The following is a 27,929-nucleotide window of genomic DNA, read 5'->3' as shown; positions in this document are numbered from 1 at the left end:
CAATCAGAGAGCAGCAAAGGAGGAGGGGGCAGTTCCTGCCTTCTGACGGCTGTTAAAATGTCAGCTATGCTGCTAGTTTTAAGTGCAGAGAGCTCAGAAAGATCAGAAACAGCAGTATGTCATAGGCTCAATATTAGGCTTTTCATATTCATTTAAATGAGACTATTCATTACAATGAGCTAATCAGAGAGCAGCACTGTTTTCCCGCCTTTTCCCCTGGCTGTTGGAGGCCTGCAGCTGTACTCCTGTTAATGAGAGAATCCTTTAAATCTGTCCTTCAGAAGTGAAATTGGACCTGTCAAACTTATCGTCACCATTTGAAAAGTACTGCACCAATTCAAAAAATTTAAAAAGGTTGAGCGGCAGAAGGCCTTGGTGGTCATCTGTACGAAGTCTTGTGTGCCTACCATGAAAGTTCTAGAAGATATGAGGAGAACATTTCAGCTGTCTGTCGGCCACAGGAGCCTTCTTTATTAGGGGGGTTAAATGGAGGAAAGCTGGCACAGTCCTCCTTCTGAGGGTCATAGCACCAAACCCGTAATACTTACAGAAAAACCGAAGGCATTACCTTGAAGCTGACAAAGTAACCTACTGAATTGGAGAAAATCATTAGTGTACTATAAAAGATGTGGTTGGTGGAAGTTTTTGTTTCAAGATTTCATAAATCATGCAGCTGACAGTGCTTCCAGTCCTGCCCCAAGGCCGAGATCTGATTCTAGGGATGTGTCTCCTGGAGCAGTTCGCGCCGCACTGAGTTCTGCACTTCGTGCCCTGATGGAAGATCCATCGGCACTTGAGTCGGTTCTGTCCATCTCTTTGGCAGACCCTCCTCCACCTCCTGAACCTGCACGTGACATGGTTGTAGAAGCAGGTTGTGCAGAGGCGAAGCACGCCACAATGGCGCGTCCAATGACACCTGTGACCTCAGCGAGATCTGGCGTGGTCGCTTCCGTCAGCACTGGTCCTCTAGCATCCAAAACACCTGCCACCAAACCCGGTGAGCCTGGCTCACCGGTCGGACTTCCGCTACGGTTTCTCCGCTATATCGACCGTAAGGGTCAGGGTCCTAATGAGAAACCTCACATTTCGGTGACCCTGGAGGGGGCGCTTGACTGTGAGGGTATCTTGGACTCTGGTTCAGACTTCACCATCATGTCCAGTTCTCTTTGGGAGCATGTCCGCTTGGCTGCGGCTGTACAGGGTCGTGTCTTAAAGCTCACGCCCTGCGCCGTGAAGATCTGTCCTTACTCCTCAGGCCAAATGATCTTGTCGAATGTGGTGTTCCTAAACTTCTCAGTGGGTGACATGTCCGTGAGCCATCCAGTGTCCAGCTGACGTCGAAGCTTTTCCTTTCCTGTTGGGGGAGGACCTGCTCCGACGCCTTAAGGCTGTCATTTCATTGGGTGATTGGACAATCCAAACTCGGTTGACTCAACTGACGCCCATGGCGCCTCTTGAGGACCACATTCCCTCTTTAGGTGTTGTTAACTACAACGGCGCCGCCAGACTGACCAGTCAATCCAGTACCTCTAAGGTCAGTGACATCCACAGTGTCTGCGTTGTCTCTGCAGCAGGACCACTTCACCCTGTGGTGGGAAAACCACCTAACCTAGGGAGAGTTGACGGTTGCAGTGACACACCACCTGAGACTCCGCACCTTGCGGTGGGAACACCACCTGCCAAAGGGGGGGTTGATGGTGGCGCTGAGACTCCAGCTGAAGCCCAGCACCTTGCAGTGTGGACCCCACCTGCCGAAGGGGGGGCTGATGACGTCACTGATCCTACACCACTACTGGTTGACCTGATCTCTCTGATGGCACCTGCGCGTCGACCGAGGGCCTTCCCAAGCGCAGACCTGCACCAAACCCTCGTAAGGCCGCGTCGCCTGCCTACAGTCAATCACGTTCTGGGTTTCAGTTTTCAGGACTGACAAAATATGTTTTGTTAGTTGCGTGTGTCTGTCTGATGTCAACCGCAGCTGAGCTTCATTCTCAGCCTCCTCTAACGCGTCTGTACGAACCAGGGCCCTCTTCGGGTATCACGCTCCGAGACCGCCCAGGTCACACAAAAGATTTTTGTTAAATTTGACCCCGCTATGGCGTGTACTGGCAAGATGATGAATGCCTTCTGCAACCTCTCGGAAACCGGAGCCCACTGGACTAGTACCCTGACGCAGCACTCAGAAGCTGACGTCTATCACATATCATTCCAGGCGCTTAAATTCACGGTTTCGAACAATGATCTTTCAGGTACCAGCATTAGAGTGACGCGTTTCCTGGACGGATTTTTCTTGGTAGCTAATACAATTGTCTCTCTTTTAAATTTCGGATTCTCTTCAGTCAACTCTATCGAGATTAATACAGTTCATCGCCATATTGATGAGCTTAACAGAGAATATCCGGCCCTGCGTAAGCAGGTACTGCAACAACGGCATGCTTTAAGACAGCTGGGTACATCTGAACGCCAGACTATGGTGGTACTCAACACTCATAGCGACATTTTGCGTAAAACAACTTCCGCTGTGAACGAATTGCGTTCTTTCGCGAATGTTGATTATGCTCATACACAGATGCTGACCGCTTGCCTGTCCGACTACAGTCGGGAAGTGAGCGCCTTGGTTGACACCCTCCTCATGGGGAGGATCCCTCCGTACATCGTGTCCCTGACCATGGTCCGGTCTGCGGTTGCTCGAGTAACATCGAAGGACCCGATGGCCCTTCAGACTCACTTGGCTTTCTCGTTGGGCAGTGCCATGGACGTAATTTTTGGGGGGGACAGGGGGGACATGTCCCCCCCACTTTTTCCAAAGTCAAGTTTTGACCCCTGCACTTTTTACCATCCAAAAACAATATTACGCTATGTTAAATTGACACTGGTTGAGCTGTAGGACCAAGCGGAAAGCAACCGTTTGTGTTGAAGCCGGTTTCCCATTAGAACATATTGTAAAGATACCCCCCCCCCCCCCCTCCACCTCTCCCTCCCCGTGTCCCCCCCCCCCACTTCTAAATTGAAAATTACGTCCTTGGGCAGTGCCAGTAGCGGTTTTAGGCACGGGCAGACAGGGCAGTTGCCCGGGGCGGCATTTTTTCATGACACAAAAGGGGCGCACAAGCGCTGAGTAAAAAAAAAGAAAAAAGAAACCTACGCTGCACCGAGGTTTTCTATTATCTGTCATATGACAGTGTCTGGATTGGAAACAGCAAGTTGGCGCCCCCTGCAGCTGCAGGCGCTCCGTGCACCGTGTGTGTGTGTATGGAGAACAGGAAGGGGAGGGGTGCGGCGGGAGAATTCACCTCTGGGTGGGTCCAAATGAAATGAGCTAGGGGCTGAATCAACTGTATCAACATGGTTAAAGTCGATCACATCTTGATGTTCTTCCATATTTCATTCATAATATCATAAACACAGGCCTATCATTCTTTCATGTGTCTCTGAATTGTGTGAAATGCCCGAATAAAAAAAGGAAAAACAAAACGATTTTGTGGTCACCCCCCCATCAAGGTCAAATTGTTTAGTCCTGACTAAAGGAAACTTATTGAGTCAAGAGCCAAACAGAAGAGATGAACATAAAAAGGCTAAAACCACCAGGTGCCCGATTCAGGAAAAAAAAAAAGAAAAAAGAGGAGAAAGATAAAGGTATGTTCGCTCTCATGATGCATGTTTTCAATTTTTTGAACCAGTTAACTGGGATTTTAACGGTTAAATGCGGTCAACTAATTGCTAACAGAGCTAATAGGGCTGAAATATTGAAACAAATATTCAAATGGTTCGAAAAAATTCCTTGAATCGTTTTTTACTGATTCAAACTAGGATTTGTTAAATGCTCGCTGCAGCCTGTGGCCTGCCTGAACAACAACAAACACATGTTGATCATGTTCACATAATAATAAATAAAACAACTCTACAAGCAGAAGAAAACTCCCCAGTCACCACTAACTATCCTGTTTATTTATTGCAGATGGCTGCACTGATTATTTTTTACATGATTTGTTCTGTAAAAGTTGGCATTTTTGGTAGTCTACAGTTTTTTATGTCAGTTTAAATTACAATTTCAGAGGCAATTCTAAAATATTATGGATCATGATAAAGATCTATTGGAGATCTACCCCAACTTTTGGACTGCTCTGCCAGTCACTGTGGCTCAAGCTGAGAGGAGCTTTTCAAAACTTGATCAAGTCATACCTGAGGTCACCTGTGTTTCAGGGGCGGCTCACTCACCTGGCTCTGACTAGTATCAGTCACTCAGTAGGGGAGCAGATTTCATATGATGACATTATTGATGACTTTGCATCAAGGATAGGTTTTAATTTTAGTTTGTGTTTTCTGTTCTAAGTGCAATGCTGTAGTGATTATCTTTAGTTTGTTATGTGTTAAATATTTTTGCTATTTAGAATATTTATTATATATTATGTGCATATATTCTTAATATTTAGTTAGTTTAGTTGTTTTTGTATATTTGATTCTATATATTTTGATACAGTATATAATGTATATTGCTTTACATTCTGACAACTTCATAGTAATTAATGTAAATATGTGCAACTTAGAAAAATGAATGTTCAATAGTCGTTCTAATAAAACATGCCTGTTTGTAGAAAACGTGTGTTCGTGCAGGTGGGGCGGTGTGGTGGTGGTGGGGGCGGTTGGGGGGGGGCGCTCAAAGGGGGCCTCGCCCGGGGAGTAATTCCATGTAGAACCGCCACTGGGCAGTGCTATCCCGTTACGTGTCAATCCAGATGCTAGAGAGCTAGCTTTCATTTTCAACTTACCTATTGTATCTCCAGATGACATCTGCAGGTTAAGAGTTGTGGTAAATGTAGGTAATTGGGTTGACGACACTCATGCCAAGTTACATATGCCTCCGGACTTCGCATTCCATGAGGACACACCGCACGTCCGGTTGGTTCCGGATATGCGGGTCTGTCCTCTCACACGTGGCCTACACTTCTTGTGTCCAGGCACACCTTTTCTGCGTGGCGGTGCCACTGGTGTGTGTGGCATTGATGAGTTGTCGGGAGATTCTAAATGTCCTATGACTGTGACTCCACCTTCACATGTGGTTCAAACTACGGCTGTTGTGGTTGGTGATCGTTGGTTAGTTAACACCAATGCTCGTGAAGCGGATGTTTTCTATGAGCGTCACGGTGTGTCCACGTGTGTTGTGCTTCCGTCCCAAACCCTATGGGTGTCAATTCCACGTAGTGCTACGGTCCATGTAGGTGAGGTCTCTCTATATTACTTGGATCCTGGTGAGCATAAGTCTGTTGTGGAGTTTTCTCCTTTTTATGATAACATCTTTGCTCTTTCTCCAGCTACGGTGGATCATGTTACATTCGATGGTTTGACCATGGTTCGGGTGGGTGCGGTGAACAGAGTGCTGCGTGAGTTGTCGGCAGATCCTGGTCTCAGGTTTCAACCAGTGTCTTACTCATGGTCCTCTGTCGTCTTATTCACTGCATGCCTAAACCTTTGTTTGTCTTTGGGGTTGTCATTGCTCCTGTTCTGTCACTTCTCCGCACGGTTGACCTCTCTGGGGGACTCGGTCCGCAACGTCGGTGGCCGCCTATCTCGAGCTCTCTTGCCGGTTGTTCGTGAAGCACCGGCTGTCCAGGTGCCTCCACCTGCGCCGGCCGGTCCTGAACCTCCACCTGCACCTCCTGTGCCTCCTGTTAGGCCTTCGAATTCAAAAGGGGGTGATCTCAATTGTCCAGATTCGTCTGTCCCATAGTCCTCTGTTTCGAGCTACACAAGTTTGTTTGTGTTTGTGTGTGTGCATGGTTGTACTTCCTGTCTATACATGGCGTGCAAACTTGGGTGACTTGAGATGGTCATGCTGTGGGTTCCTGAAGCTCTGTAATGATTAAGTCTTAACAGTTAAGGGGAGTATTCCACAAACTGTTGTTTGTCCAAATTCCATTTTTTATTTTTATTTACTAATCTCTGATTCCTTATGGGGTATATTCACATTTAGATTGATTACTAACATCACTGATTTACATTTTAGTGTTTATTCTTCTTTATATTATGACTTATTTTAAAAATATATTCATAGATATCCATTTCTGCTTTATTTCTTTACAGCTGATTCCTTTTTGTCATTTCTATTGTGTTCTCCTTTATTTTGATTTTTGCCAGTTATGGGACACAGATTATTTTGCCCTTCTGTTTTCAGAACATTTTTTGTTCAGAAGCATTGATTTTCCCTCACATATATTATAGGGCTTTGTTAATTTCATTCTTTTTGCAACATTTTTCCAGTACACGTAGTTTCCTGCATCCATTTCTTTCACCTGGAATCTGTTCACATAATTTGCTTTCACATAGCACATTTAGGTACACATAGTGCTAGGTATCTTTTTATTTGTTATTTTACATCAGATGTGATCTATGTGTGTCTACATTCATGTGCCCTGCATGTGTGCTCTTCTCTCCTGAGGTTCGCCAGTGGTCCTCGCTCCTGGGAGGACCTCTCTGCTTTTTTACCTGATTCTGCTGCCTGTGGTCCCGTTTCGTTTGGGTCTGGACGTCCTTTGGTTCCTGGCATGGCTGCTGGAGTTCTGCGGTCCGCCTGGGACCTGGTCCTGTCCCTGCTCGTCTGCTTACTGCTGAAGGATTTCGCTAAGTGGAATTATTGTCGCCTGTTTAAAATTATTTCTTCAAGTTTGGGAGTACCATTGACTATTCTCCGGTGTGGCGGTTTGCCTTTCCTCACTCCTGATGCCTCTGCCTGGGAACTAACCTTTTCCTCCCTTGATTGAGTCCTCGGGGCCTCTGGAATTTTTCAATGACCCGTGGTTTCTGCCAGGTCCCCGTGTCCTTGAAAAGGGGGGACATGTAATGTCCAGAAATGGTCAGTTTTTCATGTACAGCTTGACACATTCAGTATCTGGTAATATGGAGACAGGAGTCTAGATTTGGGGCCTTTAATCTGCCGGATCCTGCCATTCCATCAGCTTGAGTCCGGGCCTCTCTGCAGCTCTGAACACATGATAACATGTTGTCAACCAACTGTTCCCTTCTCAAGGTCCTTCTGTGCCAAGCCTGCCTGCTTATCTAGGCCAGACGGGACTGTTGCAAGAGTGACTGTTTCAGCTTATATGAGTTAATCATTCGTGAAAAAATGATAATAATGTCTTCATTAATCTGTGCTTAAACCAGTAAGGTTGATTGATCTGTGCTTGAACTACTGAAAGTGTGAAAAGAAATGAATTATTACATTGAATGATTTATGCATATGATAATCAGTAATGTTTGATATGACAAGGCGATCGTCACCTACACCCAGACACAAGGTTCACTAGAGATAAATTAAAGTTAAGTTAAACTCATGACACACAGATATTTCCTTACCCTAAATCAGAGCATCCAGTATCTCAAAGAAGGCATGATGTTCTGAGGCTCTTGGTAATATCCCTTAACACGGCACATTCTGATTGGACAAGAATTCATAATATGAGAATATTAAAACAGAGCTCACGAGACAGTGACTCAGTTCTAGAGAACGCTACGGAACGGCCGTCCGGAGCGAAACCTCTATAACCCTGAGCATTTTTGGCAAGCTGTCAAAACCCTGCCAAACACTGCCTGCTGCTGACACAGCAGATGGTTCCTGCAGAACAAAGCTGATGCTGTTCCGACTCCCTAAGAGTCCTTCTAGATGAAACGGTTCCATCCATCTGTTGTGACCCGGAAACATCTCTGGACTGGAGAGTCGGTGCTGCGGTTATTCTACAAACCTCGGTGCCCAGAGGTCATCCGACCTCTCTGACCTTCGGATCCACGAAGAGGGTCTCCTGAGGTAGACACACAGATGGCGTCTGATGCCTTTTTGATAACAACCAACTTCACAGCTTAATGCAAACCAAATTCTTTCCTTTTTACACCCAGAACTCAGTTCTCCTAGATACAAAAGTTCTGATAACCTCACATTCACACATAGTCACCATACATCACATCCCATCCACCTAGATCCATCCATCCACAGTAATATTAGTTAACTTGTCATGTTTTTAATTGTTTGGAAAATAAATTCTTACTTTTTATAAACCTGACTCTTTTCTTGAATCAAGACGAAATGTCCTGCAATTCCTCAAGTCAGGTGTGTTTAAGCAGGGAAACAACTAAAATATGCAGAATAGCCCCCCCCCCCCCCCCCCCCCCGTACAGAGATGGGCCCCCCTGGTCTATGACACTAATGCAGCAGCAGTTTGTCAGTGAAGGAGCCCCTCTGTTCTTCTCAGCTTCATCTTTCATGGAGTGGACCTTTTGAGTTAATGTTACACGTATCTTCAGGTATTTTCACATTTTTCTTTGCTAAAGTGCAGTGTGTGTGTGTGTGTGTGTGTGTGTGGTCCCTGCACTCTTCTTACCTCTGCAGCAGCTACTCTTCAGCTCAGCCTTTCACTTCATAACAACGTGCCGTAAGGAGAGCCAAAGCAAAAGTAGCTTTTCCTTATAATAAAGCTTCCTTCACTCATGCTGCCAAACACATCCTTGTTGAAATGAGGCTATAGTTGACTCTACTCCTGTTCACCACCTAGATCACACTCCTTTACATACTTTCATAACACTGATTTTATGTTTATTTATTTATGTTTATTTATTTGGAAGATGCTTTTATCCAAAGCAACGTAAAACCTATAGGGCATGTCGTGATCTGTGAGGGAAACCGGAGTACCCAGAGGAAAACCACACATGCATGGGGTGAACATGCAAACTCCTCCAGTCGAGTTTCAAACCTGCAACCTTCGTGCCGTGGGGCAACAGTGCTAACAACTGCGCCACCCTGCAGCCCATTTGTCTGGGTTCCTGGATCCATCTTTAATCTTGTAAACATTCTCCAACTATCGATGTAAATTCTGGTGTTCACCTTTGATCCTGTTTGTTTGTCTTTGCTCTTATTTTCTCATCATCAGTTTTCTCTTCTTTTATATGCTCAAATGTAATTGTGTGTGTGTGTGTGTGTGTGTGTGTTTTGCACTACCTCCTCAGCCAGGTACAACAAAGGCTATAAAAACATAAAATTACTACAAACATGTTTTATAGAATCCAAAGACTTGCTTATAATTGTTTTTTCTCCTTTACAATACAGTTTTTTCTGTTTACACCTTCTTGTTGTAATGTTACTAGATAACCACTAGAGGGCAGCAGCTGTATAACAGAAGAAGAAGCCAAAAATCAAAAAAGTACCAAATATTTGCTAATTGCCTTACATGTCTACCATATCACCTTGTTTACATTATTTATTTTCTTTCCTAATCACAATATTTGAATGTGTTTTGTAATAATGGATCCATGAGGACATTTTACCTTTACAGCATCTGTCGGTAACTTGGGTCTCTGATGATTTTTCTGCTTGAACACGAGAAAACGAATCATGTTAGTCTTTGGGACAATTTTTTTTTATATTTTTCTAAAAATGAAAGCCCTCATCCTCCTTTCATCTCTCCTGTAAGGTGTCATTCACCTGATTTGGGCCCAGTTCTGAAGCTTCTGGTCCTGTTTCAGCAACACCCTTCATAAAAGCCCCCTGAATCAACTCTAGACGGTTGTTTCTACTGAGGTGAAACTTTATTCGTGTCTGGATGTTGTGTAGAAATTCCATCAGAGGGTTTAGATTTAGTTTAAACTTTTTTGGCTAAATAAATTTGAACATCATCAGCAAAGCTGTGGAATGGTGAGCATGACTCAAACATGAAATAATCTGTACTGCATGCTTTTATTTTGTTAGTGTTAACTAATCACTTCCTCTCTAGATTAACCAGTCAGTCGATGGGATTCCCAGATTAGCCACAGCTGCACGTCTTCTGAGGCCTGAAGAACGAACCGGCAGCAACGAGACATTCAGCTAACAATCACACTCTGACAAAAACATTAGCATCCAACCTAGCGTGGCTCATGCATGTAAGAAACAGAGGCTAAAAGAAACATTTAAATATTGGTAGTCTTTATTTCCACAAGACTAAGAAAAGTTGTATAATATACATTTGTTTCTTACAATTTAACATCTATCTCATCTCGTCTTCTCCAACACATTTAGGAACATACTCTGGTGTGTGTGTGTTAAGGCCTCTTTTAGAGACATCTAAAAATGGCTGCTCTCTATATACACGTTTCATTCTTTTTTCAGTCAGTCTCTCTTTCCTCAGCAGGGTGAGTCCTTTCAGTTCCTGTGGGCCAAAGGCAGGTGGAGAGAATTCACCGCCTCGTCAACTCAACTATTAAGGCAAAAGGCACCGATGGAACAAACATCCAGCGGCCGGACCTCCCGCTGGTCGGAAAAGGCCGCTGCCTTGGCCTGCAAGCAAAGACATTCACCATCGTCACCCGAACGGCTTCCCCCGTTGCTCAGGATGCCGCTTCAGTTCCTCCGAGGTGACACAAACACACGCACGAACCCTTTGTAGAAATGTTTGAGGAACAAATCAAAAACAGGAGACTGAGGCGGTGACGCCAGCTCCAGCTCCTGAAGCACAGCTCTGTGGTTTAAACTTGGGGCTTCAGTACTTACATGGTTTGCATAGATGTTTCAGATCCTTTTTTCTTTCCGAGAACTGCCACAAATGCAGATTTGAACATTTTTTTAAAAATGTAACTATTTAGAGCTCCAAAAATAATCATACTGAGAAATTCAACTCTTAAAGCCACAACGTGCTCATTAAAGTCCGTTTGTGATAATGTGATAAAAGACTCAAACATAAGTTGGTGCTCAGAAGCTACAGGAGGTTGTTTTAGATCAGAAAAGCCAAAAGAAGTCACTTACAGACCTGATCATCACGATATGCCATTAAGGCAATCTGCCACCTGGAGCCTTTTTCAGTTTTAACCATGAAAAGCTGCTAACATTGTACCAAAGACAGAAGGGAGTGGGTAGGCTGGATGATCGGGGAGGTGGAGCAGTGTGCTCTGGGATGGGGATGTCTGGAATCTGAGCACAACGCTTCCCTAGACCAGTGAAAGTACCAAAAGTTTAACTTCATACCAAAAACAGCTCCTCAGCGTAAAACCCTGTAACAGAACCCTGCTGCTGCTTCTTCTCTGGTTTTTATGTGAAATGCGTCAAACCTCTATCTTCACTTACAAGGGCCTTTGCTTTCACCTGGGGTCATGACAGGGTTAACCCCAGCCACGAGTCCACGTCTATCAGACACCATCAGAGAGCACGCGTCAGGTATGACCTTACTGTTAAACCGTTTAAGCTGAGGGAATTAAATTACACGAGGAGGAAAATGAAAAGGTGGGGTGTTCTAATGCTCATGTGCTGGTGGTGCCTTCAGTGTCCTGAACGCTGAAAACGGATGAGTCCATCTGAGGGTCAAGCACCTGTGTTGTAACTGATCTGGCTGTATTTCTGAGAGAGGAGCTCAGATGAAAGGCTCCTCCAGTCCTTCATGGTTTTCAGTCACACCTGTAGAAAAACCAGCAACCTTGTTTCTTTATCTGAAATAGTAACAGCAACAGAAAAGGGTTTGTACTGATCTGATTTTGGACTAGAGGAGAGAACATCCTCAGAAATACAAAGACGTCCCAAAACAGGTCGAGTTTTCATCTAAATGCTTCTCAGATGGTGATCATCCATAAAAAAGGCACAATCATATGATCGAACTGCCAGGATGAGACAGCAGAACCACGGGGAGCCTTCTATCTGGGGGGACAGGTGGAGTTCTCCGTTTCCGTACGCTGATGTCCTTACAAACATACAAATAGTTAATAGTGAAGTTACTGTAATATCAAGAAGAGTCTTCCCACCCCCCCAAACAGTGGACAGTCCGAGTCCCAAAAGCAGTCTCTCTAAAGTCTCTGACGGTGTTCCCATTCCTTCTGATTACTCTGACGGTCTCTTCCTCTCCGCCATGATACTTTTATCTCCAGTGAGGGGCGAGCAGAGCCAGGCCCAGCCCGCAGAGCACCAGCGCCATGCTTCCCTTCAGGACGGCCCCGGCCCCTCCTGGACTCTTCTGCTCCGTCCGGACTTTGGATAACCTGGTGTTTGGTGTGGTGGGGAAGTACATGTCGTCTGTTTGGGAGGTGGTGTCACTGCCGCTGCCGCTCTCCTCTCCTCCGCTGCCCTCCACATCTGCAACAGAAAACATCAGAAAGAACGGATGTCAGAGACGGGTCACAGACCTCTTAGAGATCGATTAGAGACAGGTCAGAGACAGATTAGAGACAAATCAGAGATGGGTCACAGACCAGTTAGAGATAGACTAGAGACAGACCAGAGATGGGTCACAGACAAGTTAGAGATGGGTTAGAGACAGATCAGAGGTGAGTTAGAGACTGGTCACAGACGAGTTAGAGATAGATTAGAGACAGATCAGAGACGGGTCACAGACGAGTTAGAGATGGGTTAGAGACAGGTCAGAGATGAGTTAAGAGACTGGTCACAGACCTGTTAAGAGATAGATTAGAAACAGATCAGAGATGGGTCACAGATGAATTAGAGACAGATCAGAGACGGGTCACAGACACATTAGAGATGGGTTAGACACAGATCAGAGACAGATTAGAGACAGATCAGAGACGGGTCACAGATGAGTTAGAGATAGATTAGAGACAGGTCACAGACGAGTTAGAGATAGATTAGAGATAGATCAGAGACGGGTCACATACCAGTTAGAGATCAATTAGAGACAGATCAGAGACGTGTCACAGACCAGTTAGAGATAGATTAGAGATAGATCAGAGACAGGTCACAGACCAATTAGAGATGGGTTAGAGACAGGTCAGAGATGAGTTAGAGACTGGTCACAGACCAGTTAGAGACAAATTAGAGACAGATCAGAGACGAGTCACAGACAAGTTAGAGATGGGTCAGAAATGACTCAGATGGTTCAGAGATGAGTTAGAGACAACTCAGAGATGGGTCAGAGAGCACTCAAAGACGAGTCAAAGATAGGTCATAGACTGGTCAAATTGGTGTTGTTTGTTCTGGATCCTCACCGATATCAAACGAGATGTCATTGCCGCTGTGTGCGGCTTTGAGCCAGCTCGTCATTTCCTTCAAAATGGCAATCTGACTGCGAATGACCGTATCTGGTTTAGTGATGTCCACCTCCACGTCTGGGTTGGACACCTGATTGGCCAGCCCGTTGCCCATAACGAGTGACTCGTACCTGAGCAGAACGAGGGTTTGATATCAGACTCACAGAAACAGGTTCTATGTAGACATGTGGGCGGGGTTCTGGTCTCACCTGCTTTTGGCGGTCCCATTCCAGCACTCGTCACCAGGTGCAATCCTCTCACCTGCACACACCGTCTCCGGCAACGTCGACCAGAACTTCTTTGCGTGTTTTAACTTCTTTTTCACTTCACCTGTCTGAGCAGCACAGAAAGAACTAGTTAAACAACAACAAACCAGAACTAACGATTTTATGTGGTGCTTTGCTCCCCGAGTCCTCACCAGTCGGTCTAAACTGGTACCAGCAGCAGTAGTGGGTCTTGCTTCTGGACTGTAGGGACGGAATCGACCAGTAAAGACAGTTTCTTTTACGGATCGTGCAGATCGAGAGATCGGCTTTAGTTTTGGCGTCCCACATCCCTGGAATACCTGTTGAGAGTGCAGCAGGGATTGGAGCTTCGGGTCAAAGGAACATTGATCAATGCCACAAAGTGAAATGCTACAGACCTTCTGAGACACCTGCATGCTGTTCTCCTGCATGTTCATGATAGCCTCTGATATCTTAACATCAATGGGGTCCATCACAGACTCAAAGTTAAAGGGACCTTCAAGCCTCTCAGCCAGACTCAGCATTGCACCTGCAAGGCAAAAGTCAGCGTTTTAAACCCCATCCATGTTCATGCTGTGGTGGTGTTATTACAGACGACCACTAGAGGGAGGCACTTCCTAACCAGTCAGTGGAAGAGACACATGGATCAGAGTAAAGAATGTGTGCACCAGCCTAGATGTAATGGAACAGATCAGAGTTAGTGTTTACATAAAACACCAGCAGCCAACAACACGGACTTGCATAACAAACTAAAGAATGAGGGACGTGTTTCTACACGGCTTTTGACAACAGAGACGTCCTTTTGTCTGCTGCAGCTGCCAAGCAGCACAACATGGTAACTCGTTACATTCCGACAGTAGATCAGATAAAACTGAGAAAATAATCGACACAGAAGATTTGTTGTTGAACACGGATGAAGTCTCACTTTTATGCTATGGCGTTCCACCATGATGCTTTTTAGTTCTAGTTTTAGATCATTGAGCCTGTTTGTTGCATCTTTTGCTCTGGCTTTTATTAGTTTTATGGAAGGTTCATTGTTGTTTTGATGTCTTTTGTTTTTGTTGGGCCAATAAGGAGTAAAGAAATTCAGGAAAAACGAGGACGCATTAGGAGTATCCTTCGTATTTGGATAGTCTCGTCTCTTCGTTGTGATGTAATTGGCCCTGAAATGTGACCCTGCAGGTGGCCTTCTTTACTCGTTCACCTACCGAGGAAGTTGTTCCACTCGGCGTCCAGATCAGCCTGGTTAGCCAAACAGCCCCGCATCACATTCAGACAGTAATTCTGACAGGGCTTCAGGGCCACCTGGCCTGAGCAGTAGGGACAGTACAACATCTTCATGGTCGCCCGGACGCAGCTGGGAGACGCGCTGACCTGGAGGAGGCAGGGGGACGTTAGCAGCCTGTTTTGGTTCAACCACAGAAAAACACTCATCCTACAGTCATGGACACATTCCTGTTCTCTGGAAACGGAAAAAAATGGCTGACCATAAATTTGATAAGCAACCAAACGGTATAATCTAATCAGCAGTGAATCACTCATGGAAAAACATGTCAAACCAGAGGAGACAATGGGGTTTATGTTAGCAGGGACTGTGTACTGAAACCACAGCTGGCTTCTTCCACGAACCGTATGAAGTCAGGCTCGGAGGGAACAAACGTGTAGAGGGGCAAAGTTAGCAACATTTAAAAATAAATACCACTTACCGTGGAAACCTTATTGATCACATCTGGCATCAGGGAGAGGCCGCGCACAAAGGTGCGTGCAGCCACGAAGGCCCGGGTCAGCTGGATGCGGAGCTTACGAGGGACGTCGCCGAAGGGCTGCAGCTGCTCCGTGTGCTGGCTCACGCACTCCATGTAGGCGTCGCTGAAGTCGTACTGCACGTTGACCAGCCGGAACATCCTCTCCAGGAGGTCGTCCCAGAAGTCCGACAGCATGGAGTCCAGGTTGACGGCAGCGCTGCCCGACACGTAGTACTGCGTCAGGGACTTGAAGAAGTCCCTGAACAGCGCCGCGTTCTGGACGTACATCATGCCGTAGGTCCGAACAAACATGTTGTTGAGCGAGTCCTCTGCGTTTTTCAGAAGCTCACGGAAAAACTCTGAGGAGAGAAGATGAGAGGATTCAGGAGAAAAGTGGACGATAAGATTTGTTACATCCAACATGACCTTTTAGAGATGACTCAGCATGACCTGTTGCTTGGTGAATCACCTGCACGCCACAGGGTCGGGTGTCAGATGACTAACTGTAACGAGGAGGTCAGTTCTGGAACGAGGTTTGAATATTTCACACAGAAAGGTCTCTTAATGAGGGCTGGACCGAAAGAGGGGCCGGGTGTTACGGGTGGAGCTGGTGTCTCTCCACATTAATGTGTTCAGACGTCCACCGCCGTCTTCTCCTGTCACATTCCATTGGCTCTCCTCTCTGCCAACTTCTCTTGGACTGTCCTTCACGAGCATTTTCAATAGGATTACTGAATAGTGCCCCCCCCCCCACACACACGTTTGCATATGCGGACCTGCCCCCCCCCAACTGCTTTCACTTCATCAGTTCCTTCAGAAAGCTCTCTTCACTACAGACAGGGAACAATGACCCACTTCATCCCAAGGAATGTCAAACCCCCCCCCTCCAATAATCCAGGCCTCCTCTCCCATGACCCCCCTCCCCCACATAAATGTCCTAATCTGAACAAAATGAGAATTCCACAGAGTCCCTGAAAATGTTTCACCTTAAGTTCCACATGGAATCAAGCACACACTCCTGCTTTGGATTCCCCACCCCCCACCCCACCCACCCACACACACACACACACACACACACACACACTGACCCTTGTGGACAAAACTTGTCTCCCTGCAGTGTCTCTGGGTGCCCACTGTGGGGCTTTGAACTGTAAAGTTCCCATGCTCTCACTAAATGCTTTCTGCCACCACACACACACACACACACACACACACACACACACACACACACACACACACACACACACACACACACACACACACACACACACACACACACACACACACACACACACCTCAAGTAGTGCTGTCACTTCCACTTCAGACTGACACATTAAAAAGGAAAAATGAGAGAAGGGAGGGGTGGGTGGGGGGGAGGGGGGGGTAAATTGTGGGATTTTTACTCCAAAGCCCTGCTGAGTCTCCAAGTATACCGGAAACACTGCACCCCCCTCATTTACCTCACCACCATCACTGACCCAACACACACACACGCAGAGCGCCACTAAGTTCCACGCTCCGCTGACAGAGATTAAAACAAACTGGTCCACCCCCACCGCTGGAATGTCACGGCAGACACAAGTTGAAAGTCAGTGAATAGAGACTGAGGAAGAGGAGGAGGAAGAGGAGGAGGAGGAAGAGGAGGAGGAGGAGGAGGAGGAGGAGCGGTCATGAAGGACAACTCTCAACGTCTATTTCCTTTTAACATCCAACTCAAGCAGAAATACCCCTGTGTGTGTGAGCGGTACAGGGTGTGTGTGTGTGTGAGCGGTACAGGGTGTGTGTGTGTGTGAGCGGTACAGGGTGTGTGTGTGTGTGAGCGTTACAGGGTGTGTGTGTGTGTGAGCGGTACAGGGTGTGTGTGTGTGTGAGCGTTACAGGGTGTGTGTGTGTGAGCGTTACAGGGTGTGTGTGTGTGTGAGCGGTACAGGGTGTGTGTGTGTGTGAGCGTTACAGGGTGTGTGTGTGTGTGAGCGGTACAGGGTGTGTGTGTGTATGAGCGTTACACGGTGTCTTTTAGCATTACAGGGTGTGTGTGTGTGTGTGTATGAGTGATGCAGGGTGTGTGTGTGTGTGTGAGAGTGATGCAGGGTGTGTGTGTGTGTGTGTGAGTGATGCAGGGTGTGTGTGTATGAGCATTACAGGGTGTGTATGAGCGTTACAGGGTGTGTGTGTGTGTATGAGCGTTACAGGGTGTGTTTTAGCATTACAGGGTGTGTGTGTGTGAGCGGTACAGGGTGTGTATGAGCGTTACAGGGTGTGTGTGTGTATGAGCGTTACAGGGTGTGTGTGTGTGTGAGCGTTACAGGGTGTGTGTGTGTGTGAGCGGTACAGGGTGTGTGTGTGTGTGAGCGTTACAGGGTGTGTGTGTGTGTGAGCGGTACAGGGTGTGTGTGTGTATGAGCGTTACACGGTGTCTTTTAGCATTACAGGGTGTGTGTGTGTGTGTGTATGAGTGATGCAGGGTGTGTGTGTGTGTGTGTGAGTGATGCAGGGTGTGTGTGTATGAGCATTACAGGGTGTGTATGAGCGTTACAGGGTGTGTGTGTGTATGAGCGTTACAGGGTGTGTTTTAGCATTACAGGGTGTGTGTGTGTGAGCGGTACAGGGTGTGTATGAGCGTTACAGGGTGTGTGTGTGTGAGCGTTACAGGGTGTGTGTGTGTGTATGAGCGTTACAGGGTGTGTGTGTGTGTATGAGCGTTACAGGGTGTGTTTTAGCATTACAGGGTGTGTGTGTGTGAGCGGTACAGGGTGTGTATGAGCGTTACAGGGTGTGTGTGTGTGAGCGTTACAGGGTGTGTGTGTGTATGAGCGTTACAGGGTGTGTTTTAGCATTACAGGGTGTGTGTGTGTGAGCGGTACAGGGTGTGTATGAGCGTTACAGGGTGTGTGTGTGTGAGCGTTACAGGGTGTGTGTGTGAGCGTTACAGGGTGTGTGTGTGTGTATGAGCGTTACAGGGTGTGTGTGTGTGTATGAGCGTTACAGGGTGTGTGTGTGTGTGAGCGGTACAGGGTGTGTATGAGCGTTACAGGGTGTGTGTGTGTGAGCGTTACAGGGTGTGTGTGTGTGAGCGTTACAGGGTGTGTTTTAGCATTACAGGGTGTGTGTGTGTGAGCGTTACAGGGTGTGTTTTAGCATTACAGGGTGTGTGTGTGTGTATGAGCGTTACAGGGTGTGTTTTAGCATTACAGGGTGTGTGTGTGAGCGTTACAGGGTGTGTGTGAGCGTTACAGGGTGTGTGTGTGTATGAGCGTTACAGGGTGTGTGTGAGCGTTACATGGTGTGTGTGAGCGTTACAGGGTGTGTGTGAGCGTTACAGGGTGTGTGTGAGCGTTACAGGGTGTGTGTGTGTATGAGCGTTACAGGGTGTGTGTGAGCGTTACAGGGTGTGTATGAGCGTTACAGGGTGTGTGTGTGTGAGCGTTACAGGGTGTGTGTGTGTATGAGCGTTACAGGGTGTGTGTGAGCGTTACAGGGTGTGTGTGTGTATGAGCGTTACAGGGTGTGTGTGAGCGTTACATGGTGTGTGTGAGCGTTACAGGGTGTGTGTGAGCGTTACAGGGTATGTGGGAGCGTTACAGGGTGTGTATGAGCGTTACAGGGTGTGTTTTAGCGTTACAGGGTGTGTATGAGCGTTACAGGGTGTGTTTTAGCGTTACAGGGTGTGTGTGTATGAGCGTTACAGGGTGTGTGTGAGTGTTACAGGGTGTGTGTGAGTGTTACAGGGTGTGTGTGAGTGTTACAGGGTGTGTGTGAGCGTTACAGGGTGTGTGTGAGCGTTACAGGGTGTGTGTGAGCGGTACAGGGTGTGTGTGTGAGCAGTACAGGGTGTGTGTGTGTGAGCGGTACAGGGTGTGTGTGAGAGTTACAGGGTGTGTGTGAGGTACAGGGTGTGTGTGTGTGAGCATTACAGGGTGTGTGTGAGCGTTACAGGGTGTGTGTGAGCGTTACAGGGTGTGTGTGTGTGTGAGCGTTACAGGGTGTGTGTGTGTATGAGCGTTACACGGTGTCTTTTAGCATTACAGGGTGTGTGTGTGTGTGTGTATGAGTGATGCAGGGTGTGTGTGTGTGTGTGAGAGTGATGCAGGGTGTGTGTGTGTGTGTGTGAGTGATGCAGGGTGTGTGTGTATGAGCATTACAGGGTGTGTATGAGCGTTACAGGGTGTGTGTGTGTGTATGAGCGTTACAGGGTGTGTTTTAGCATTACAGGGTGTGTGTGTGTGAGCGGGACAGGGTGTGTATGAGCGTTACAGGGTGTGTGTGTGTGAGCGTTACAGGGTGTGTGTGTGTGTATGAGCGTTACAGGGTGTGTGTGTGTGTATGAGCGTTACAGGGTGTGTTTTAGCATTACAGGGTGTGTGTGTGTGAGCGGTACAGGGTGTGTATGAGCGTTACAGGGTGTGTGTGTGTGAGCGTTACAGGGTGTGTGTGTGTATGAGCGTTACAGGGTGTGTTTTAGCATTACAGGGTGTGTGTGTGTGAGCGGTACAGGGTGTGTATGAGCGTTACAGGGTGTGTGTGTGTGAGCGTTACAGGGTGTGTGTGTGAGCGTTACAGGGTGTGTGTGTGTGTATGAGCGTTACAGGGTGTGTGTGTGTGTATGAGCGTTACAGGGTGTGTGTGTGTGTGAGCGGTACAGGGTGTGTATGAGCGTTACAGGGTGTGTGTGTGTGAGCGTTACAGGGTGTGTGTGTGTGAGCGTTACAGGGTGTGTTTTAGCATTACAGGGTGTGTGTGTGTGAGCGTTACAGGGTGTGTTTTAGCATTACAGGGTGTGTGTGTGTGTATGAGCGTTACAGGGTGTGTTTTAGCATTACAGGGTGTGTGTGTGAGCGTTACAGGGTGTGTGTGAGCGTTACAGGGTGTGTGTGTGTATGAGCGTTACAGGGTGTGTGTGAGCGTTACATGGTGTGTGTGAGCGTTACAGGGTGTGTGTGAGCGTTACAGGGTGTGTGTGAGCGTTACAGGGTGTGTGTGTGTATGAGCGTTACAGGGTGTGTGTGAGCGTTACAGGGTGTGTATGAGCGTTACAGGGTGTGTGTGTGTGAGCGTTACAGGGTGTGTGTGTGTATGAGCGTTACAGGGTGTGTGTGAGCGTTACAGGGTGTGTGTGTGTATGAGCGTTACAGGGTGTGTGTGAGCGTTACATGGTGTGTGTGAGCGTTACAGGGTGTGTGTGAGCGTTACAGGGTATGTGGGAGCGTTACAGGGTGTGTATGAGCGTTACAGGGTGTGTTTTAGCATTACAGTGTGTGTGTGAGCGGTAAAGTGTGTGTATGAGCGTTACAGGGTGTGTTTTAGCGTTACAGGGTGTGTATGAGCGTTACAGGGTGTGTTTTAGCGTTACAGGGTGTGTGTGTATGAGCGTTACAGGGTGTGTGTGAGTGTTACAGGGTGTGTGTGAGTGTTACAGGGTGTGTGTGAGTGTTACAGGGTGTGTGTGAGCGTTACAGGGTATGTGTGAGCGTTACAGGGTGTGTGTGAGCGTTACAGGGTGTGTGTGAGCGGTACAGGGTGTGTGTGTGAGCAGTACAGGGTGTGTGTGTGTGAGCGGTACAGGGTGTGTGTGAGAGTTACAGGGTGTGTGTGAGGTACAGGGTGTGTGTGTGTGAGCATTACAGGGTGTGTGTGAGCGTTACAGGGTGTGTGTGAGCGTTACAGGGTGTGTGTGTGTGAGCATTACAGGGTGTGTGTGAGCGTTACAGGGTGTGTGTGAGCGTTACAGGGTGTGTGTGTGTGAGCATTACAGGGTGTGTGTGAGCGTTACAGGGTGTGTGTGTGTAAGCGTTACAGGGTGTGTGTGTGAGCGTTACAGGGTGTGTGTGTGTGAGCATTACAGGGTGTGTGTGTGTGAGCGTTACAGGGTGTGTGTGAGCGTTACAGGGTGTGTGTGTGTGAGCGTTACAGGGTGTGTGTGTGTGAGCGTTACAGGGTGTGTGTGTGTGTGTGAGCGTTACAGGGTGTGTGTGTGTGAGCGTTACAGGGTGTGTGTGTGTGAGCGTTACAGGGTGTGTGTGTGTGAGGTAGCAGTGAGGCCTTCAGGCTCCAGCCGAAGGGTTTCAGCAGCATTACTCAGGCATGCTGCGTTGTCATTAAAAATCCGTTTATGACACACAGCCGCCTGCCAAGAGGCCAAAGAGCTGAATACACACCAGATTTTTCCATTAAAACCGTGTTTGTCACTCAGCCAGCAGAGTGAGAGAATATGGGTGAAGGGTTAGAGAGAAGAGAGAGAGGAGGAGGGTGAATCTGGCCTCTGAGGATCACTTTTCCTCCTTCACACAACCTCCACTGTCACCGTTTCAGCAGAGAAAAGCCTTTATTACGGGCAGAAATCTGAGGTCCAATCCATCACAGGAAAAGAAGAGTCGACCCATCTCCTCCCACTCCCCCCTCCCACTTCCTCCATCCCCCTTTCACCCCCACACCACCCACCAGTGGCCTTATAAACTCTGCTCCTCCCAATCCCAGCCCAGCCAGTAATTGCATCCTATTTGTGCCAATTAGTCGCTGAGCTTCTTTCCCCTCTTTTCTTATGGGATGGGATTGCGTCCCTCCTGCTGCTGGAACTGGCTGCTTCATATGGACGTCTCTTGTTGTGTGTGTCTGGAGGCAAAAAAGAGGGGGTCCTAATCCAAGTGCTTAATTCCCAGACATGGACTTGCACTGCTGGACGGGGTCAGTGCAGCAGGACAGACAGGCTGAGGCCAGCACAAACACACAGAGAGGGGAAAACTATTCCTGGCTCTGGTCTTAATTGGCCGTGACTCCTCGCTCCAGGCGCATGATGAGAGCAGGCCTAATCACATCCACCACTTCCTGAGTTTGTTGGTGTGCAGCGATGGTCTTCGTGTACAGACGCAGCTGTGACTATGTACACCAGCATCACACTCACTGCAGTAACACTGACTTCCTGTTGCTGGTTTCACCTACTAAAAGGTGTCCTTTAGAGCGTCCCAACGCGACAACAGGAGACATTAGGACAGCAATCTGAACCGGTTATGTTACCTAGTGAGAGAGCCCGGCTTAATGGCTCAGGTGGAACAGCGCAGCAGGTCACTAAAGAGATCCTACATCTAACAACCTGCCTGCAGAGATGAAGACGGGACCCCAACTGCTCTTCTCTGGTGGTTTTCCACCAAAACTGAAAAAAGCTCCATTGGGGGAAGAAGCTTGTCAGGGCGGGGCGGGTCCCAGAGCTAGGTGATCCGTACACAAGACAACAACGAGGACATGGTAGAAATGTTGAACGTTCTGCTCGATCTGTGGCTTTTCTGTTGGACTCTGAGAAGAAGAGACCCTGAAAAGGTTGCAGGCAGCAAGGTGGAACACTTGGGAGCAACCACTCACAGCTAGTCTGTGACCAACCCGTCTCTGTCGTTGTGTTTTCGGCCTGGCTTAGTATGCTTGGAACCTTAGGAAAGTAGGCACTAGTGGAGCAGGGCCAAGGGTAACCAAAAATGTCTGAAGTCCGGACCACACTGCGTGTTTTCTGCCTTTCTAGACAAATCTCTCGTCGTGAGCAGAACTGTAAACGTTAGGGTGATGTGCAAGTCTGTGGCCGTCCAGCGTGACCGGCTCTACGACCCAATACGAGCACCCTCACAACCAAAGACAGCCTCTCTGTGGGTTAGCTGTTGCTGATATTTATATGCTCTTACTTTGTGACTTTCACTGTAATCAGATGATTGAAGCACTGCTTGAAAACCTCTGACTCCCATCTGCAATCCAGCAGTGAAAGTACACCCAGGGAGAGGAGCAGCTAGTGATGGGAGTGCAATACAAGAGTGGAGTTAGCAACATCAGCAAGAGCAGAAGCAACACGCAGGAACAAGCGGACCGCTCCTTTGTGGAGTTTGCTTCGGAGTCATGTTAATGGCAGTGCCCTTTACTTTGTTTTGGATAGCGGTCTGCTTTTAGTGACGTGTGGTTTTGGGGCTTGTGACGTGGACGCGTCCTGCTAGAGCGAGACGTCGTGGAGTTTGGCCCACTGAAATCTTAGACGGTACAGTGTGCCACCTCTCTGGAGTCCTCCGTGTGACATGAGCCGGTGCAACAGCTGAAAAAGACGCGCTGTGGTCCAAACATCCGAGCATAGATCAGGGTATCTGCAGGTTTAGGGGAACCTAATTTAAGACTTTTTAAGACCTTTTTTTTAAGGCCACTTTGACCAAATTTAAGCTATTTAAGCAGGGCAGCAGTAGCTCAACAGGTAGAGCGGGTTGTCCAGTAATCGCAAGGTTGCAGGTTCGATCCCGGCTCCGGACAGATAATTCTGCTGTTGTGTCCTTGGGCAAGACACTTAACCCACCTTGCCTGCTGGTGGTGGTCGGAGGGACCGGTGGCGCCAGCACTCAGCAGCCTCGCCTCTGTCAGTGCGCCCCAGGGCAGCTGTGGCTACATCGTAGCTCATCACCATCAGTGTCTGAATGTGTGTGTGAATGTATCAATGATACACTGTAGTGTAAAGCGCTTTGGGGTCCTTACTCTGAGAGAAACTATACAAGTACGGGTCATTTATCATTTTGAAAAATTAAATTTAAGCTATAATTTCCAGCTATTGCCTGGAACCGGTGCTAACCACGCAGCGATCGTGGGATTAGACATCAAGTTACCATTAAACTTGCACTTCCCCATGGCGCAAGCTCCCACTAGCTTAACCAGCTAACGTGCTCATCTAAAAATAGCCCCCTTTCACAACCAACTGAATGTGTACGGTTCCGTTTACGCCAATATCATAAACAAAAAATGCTGAACACTAACTAGAAATTCACGAAAATTTTATAGAAATAAAAGAATCTTGTTTATTGGGTCTTTGGTAATTTAATACCTCTGGAAACTGTATTTAAGGATTATTTGTCAATTTTAAGGATTTTTAAGGCCTTAAATTTGGAAAAGCTAATTTAAGGCTTTTTAAGGACCCGCGGACACCCTGATAGATGGACATGTAAACCTCCAGGTCGTGTGTCAGATCTGTGAACGTGTGATTTTTAGTTTAGATTCAGCGTGACGGGCTGATCAGGGGCAAAGGGACGTAAAAGCAAAGGGTGGATAGGGCTGCGGTCGTTACCTTTGTAAAACATGCTGAGGAGGTCATTCAGCCTTTTGAGGAAGACTGAGGAAATGCGTAAAAGCTGATCTTGAGGACCACATCTTGGTCTTAACCTCAATAAAAACACAACCATCTCTGTCACCTAGCTGCAATAAAAGACAGCTGAGCTGGAATTTCGCTCACCTTTTCACTCCGATTACGGTTTTGTGTGAAATCCACAAAGTCCCTCTTCAAGGCACCTCCAGTTGTTCACACACACGGGCTGATTGAGCCAACCGAGTCCTACAACGATGCTTACACACCCACACACACACACTCGAAGCCAACATCTCCTCCCTCTCCTACTCGCCAACTCAGGCTTCTTGTGGAATTACTCTTTATTTGCTGTTTCCTAAGAACTTCCTCAGAAACCCAACACGGTTCCTACAGATGTCTTCATTAACCTCAAACGCTGTAGAGACAACACCAGGCCTGTATGTGGCGCTGTAGCGCTGCCACACACATCCACTAATAACAGGAATCAGGACCAGAGCAGCAGCAGAAAGCTTTGCGGATAGGACAGATGTCAGTATGTGGAGTCTACGGAGAACCAGGAAAAAGAACAAAACTCTGGATTGGACAAATGTCAGGCTTCTTCTGTGAGCCGCATTAAACTACAGGACCAAACATACAGGGTTCCTGCAGGGTTCTTAGAGTTAAATTCAAGTCTTTTAAACCCATTTATATCAAACGTAAAACCCATTTCACGGCCCTACCAGCATAGAAAAACAAAATACTTGAACCTGTGTTTATTTCTCAAAGAAATGTGGAATGCGTTCAGGATGCAGCGCACGAAATGAACGAATCCTCGAATCAGTAAAAGTTATTTGAGGAATTTATTCAAACCATTCGAGTATTCAATTCAGCCTGGAAACACAGCGCAACGTTTAAGACCCAGATATCAAAATCCAAGACTTTTTCAAGGCTTTTGAAGGTGTTATTTTCAGATTCGATGCTTTTAGGACCTTGCAGGAACGCTGACACAACAGACGCTTCATCACACATTTGGGTTTCAAACAGTGTTGTTTCCATGTGGTTACAGCATTACAAACGTTCACACGACACCAAGCTGGGAAGGAAAGACATCAAGAGTTGTCTTGAAAAGGGGCGACAACATGACTGATACCATAAAGTAAATTTATTATAGTGTGAAGTCATTTTTAGTATCTAGTTAAATGATGCAAATCACCGGTGACAGTGGCGTGTTGTCTCTGTGCTCCTGGCTTAGTGGTTTGCTTGGTTTCAGGTGATTTAATGAGACTTGATGCCAGTTAGTCGAGTAAAATTCCTCACAAGATCCAACTTGGATCAGTAAAATTTGTGCAACCATTTGTTTGCTGCCTGGATAAACTCAACAGAACAGAGAGAAAAGCCAAGCCAGAGTCACGGTGGAAGCAGATGTTCTCATAATTCTCCAGAAACCCAGAGGGAAATCATCTCAATCGTGTTTCTGGTTTCAGTTCCTGAGAATTTGAGTCAGACATGAAAGCTTTTCGCAGTAAGTCATCAAAGACTGTTTTCTAAATTTGAATGAAGAAATGACACCACATCCTCAGCTGTCTCTACTGTTGAAATGCCCTGTCCTTTAAGCGGTGATGAATTAAAGGAGAAGTGATGGCTCACTCGCTGAGCTCGGCCCTCAAACCTTCCCACACGTGGCTGGGATGGCTGCTTGAGAAGATGACCACGGATGGACAGGAGAGCACGCATTAGAGCAGCACTTGCAGGTTTTCAGAGGACTGAAACAGGAAGGTTGAGGGGTAAAGGAGAAAGGCTTCGGAGCAAAGCACGAGATGGGTCCGAGGAGCAGAGAGAGAGGAGAAAACGAGGGGTGGGACGGCCGAGCAGCCACTGCATTCCAGCATGTCACATTCCTCCTAACATCTGGCTGCAATACACACCGACTATCCCTCGCTGCCTTTCACAGACACATAGGATCTGAGGGTCCCTGACCTGCAAGTGTACAGAAACGTATGTGCACACAACCCTGTGCACCAGACTACCCTGGACAATCAAAGATCTAAAGACCAAAAGCTTTCTTCCATCCATGTTCCCCGTCTCCTCTGCTCGCTCTCATCGGGCCTCGCTGCGGAGGGGGTGCTGAAGGTATTCTCTTCCTCTGTGAGTCAGCACTGCTGCGTGTTCCCATGCACTCCGGTCGTCAGTGGGGGAAACCTGATCCCAATATTTACAGTCGGACACACATGTGCTCGTGCACAGAGGAACAGGAAGTACAGAGAAGACAACATCTGAGGATGTGTGTGGTCTGTCTGGAGGCATGCATCATCTCTCTGGAGAGAAGGGAAGCTGGTGTGGCGGAGGGGGGTGTGGGGCACGATAAGACTGAGACACTGAGGGACAGGTGGACGGGCTGGCAGGCACAGACAGAGCGTCTCCGCTTTGAGCTGCAGGCTAGCAGATGGGGGCGTCTGTCAAAAACGGTGAAACACAAGCGCTGCTGCAGGGACAGTAGCACGGCGTAGTCTGAAACCTGGCCGGTGTGAATGTTGGTGCAAGCGTGTTTGCTTACTGTCAAAGTTGTCGTGCCTCTGTTTGAAGGAGGATTGCAGGTTGGTGCTAAGCCTGGACACGGGGGCTTTGATCTCCGTCTGACTCTGCTGGCTCAGCTTCTCCTCCAGCTCCACCGTGCAGCAGGAGAAACCCTGTGGACACACCTTCAGGGGGGCTCCTAGAAAAGAGACACAGCATCTTACAATCAGTTCACCAGACTCGATCCTCATCACCTGCCCCGGAACAGCAAAAGGTGGGTGTCTTTGTCCAGGTCTGCTGGCCTGTGAACGGATTTGAATGAAACTCTCTGAAATAATTTCCTACATGTGATTCACGATGGCCGCTACAAGGAGACAAACAGTTACCTTTACACTCGAAAACCCAGACGCTAGCATCTCGTACACCTAGCTCGTTTCTCAATACTCAAGGATGCTAGTAGGTTCTTGTGTTCTTAACAAGTTTGTTCTTGGCGAGGACACCAAAAGGTCCGCACTACTGAGTACGGGAGGGCGACGGACGGCATTTGGAACAGAACTGTATTCCGTAGCGTCATGGCAACAAGCGCTTGCTGCTACGGTTAAAAAAACAACCCGACATAAAAATAAAACTCCAGGCCATTTCTGAACGTGTACTCGTCTGAACACGTCCTTGTGAAGTCATCAACGATGGCCCAAGTACTGCTCCAACTCTAAGTATCATGGCAAGTTCTCGATGTGTTCTGGCTCCGCCCATTGTTTTAAGGCTTGTGGGCATCAGAACGAGCTCCCCCCCCCCCACCGTGAGAACAAACATCCCAGCTCTAAAGCCGATCTTCATCCGCGTATGTCACTCGTCACGTGATCAGGAAGCTGAGGTGCTGAAAAAATCGATTCAAGTCTGAATCGGGATTCTTATTTATAAGGATTCAGAATCGATTCCAAGAACTCAAATATTTGGCACGTTAAAGGTTTGAGATGCACTTTCATCTGTTTTTTGATCTTTGCTAGGAGAGTTGGTACTCTACTGGTCCCATAAATTGAGATGATTGATTTGTGAATCTGCTGATAAGTGGGCACAAGAAGAAGAAGAAGAAGACATCTTCTATAGCACCTCTCAAGATAAAAATCACGAGGCGCGTCACAAAAACAAAAAATGTAAAATCTAAAAAAGAATGTAGAAAATGACTAAAATATATTTAAAATGAGCAAATGTAATTGTTTCTATACTTAGTAAAAAATATGAGAATATCTCAAATTTCTAAGTCGATAAGTGAGTACTCAGGATTACTCGTGTGTTTATTTGAAGTTACTGATAAATGGGAGAACCCGTTTTCCTTTGGAAGAAATCTGAGACGCTTTTTTAAACAGGTTG

General features: G+C 47.3%; 1 protein-coding gene across 2 annotated transcripts in view; it reads right to left on the bottom strand.

The window, feature by feature from the left end:
• Nucleotides 1-11,635: 11,635 nt before the first annotated feature.
• gpc4 (glypican 4) overlaps nucleotides 11,636-27,929 on the bottom strand; it is a 58,988-nt gene continuing 42,694 nt past the window's right edge. Inside the window, exons 2-9 of one of the 2 annotated variants that reach the window (XM_015950533.3) lie at nucleotides 26,599-26,757; nucleotides 14,936-15,333; nucleotides 14,438-14,603; nucleotides 13,628-13,758; nucleotides 13,403-13,549; nucleotides 13,194-13,318; nucleotides 12,943-13,115; nucleotides 11,636-12,076 (exon numbers count right to left, since the gene is read on the bottom strand). In XM_015950533.3, coding sequence (XP_015806019.1) covers nucleotides 11,862-12,076; nucleotides 12,943-13,115; nucleotides 13,194-13,318; nucleotides 13,403-13,549; nucleotides 13,628-13,758; nucleotides 14,438-14,603; nucleotides 14,936-15,333; nucleotides 26,599-26,757 — 1,514 coding nt within the window. In that variant the 3' untranslated portion in view covers nucleotides 11,636-11,861. Of the gene's footprint in view, nucleotides 12,077-12,942; nucleotides 13,116-13,193; nucleotides 13,550-13,627; nucleotides 13,759-14,437; nucleotides 14,604-14,935; nucleotides 15,334-26,598; nucleotides 26,758-27,929 lie in introns of both variants that reach the window. The other variant, XM_054738125.2, reaches the window with a different exon arrangement.

Source organism: Nothobranchius furzeri, chromosome 1 (assembly GCF_043380555.1).
Source record: "Nothobranchius furzeri strain GRZ-AD chromosome 1, NfurGRZ-RIMD1, whole genome shotgun sequence".
Classification (NCBI taxonomy): Eukaryota; Metazoa; Chordata; class Actinopteri; order Cyprinodontiformes; family Nothobranchiidae; genus Nothobranchius; species Nothobranchius furzeri.
This window is presented reverse-complemented; position numbering and strand designations above follow the sequence as displayed.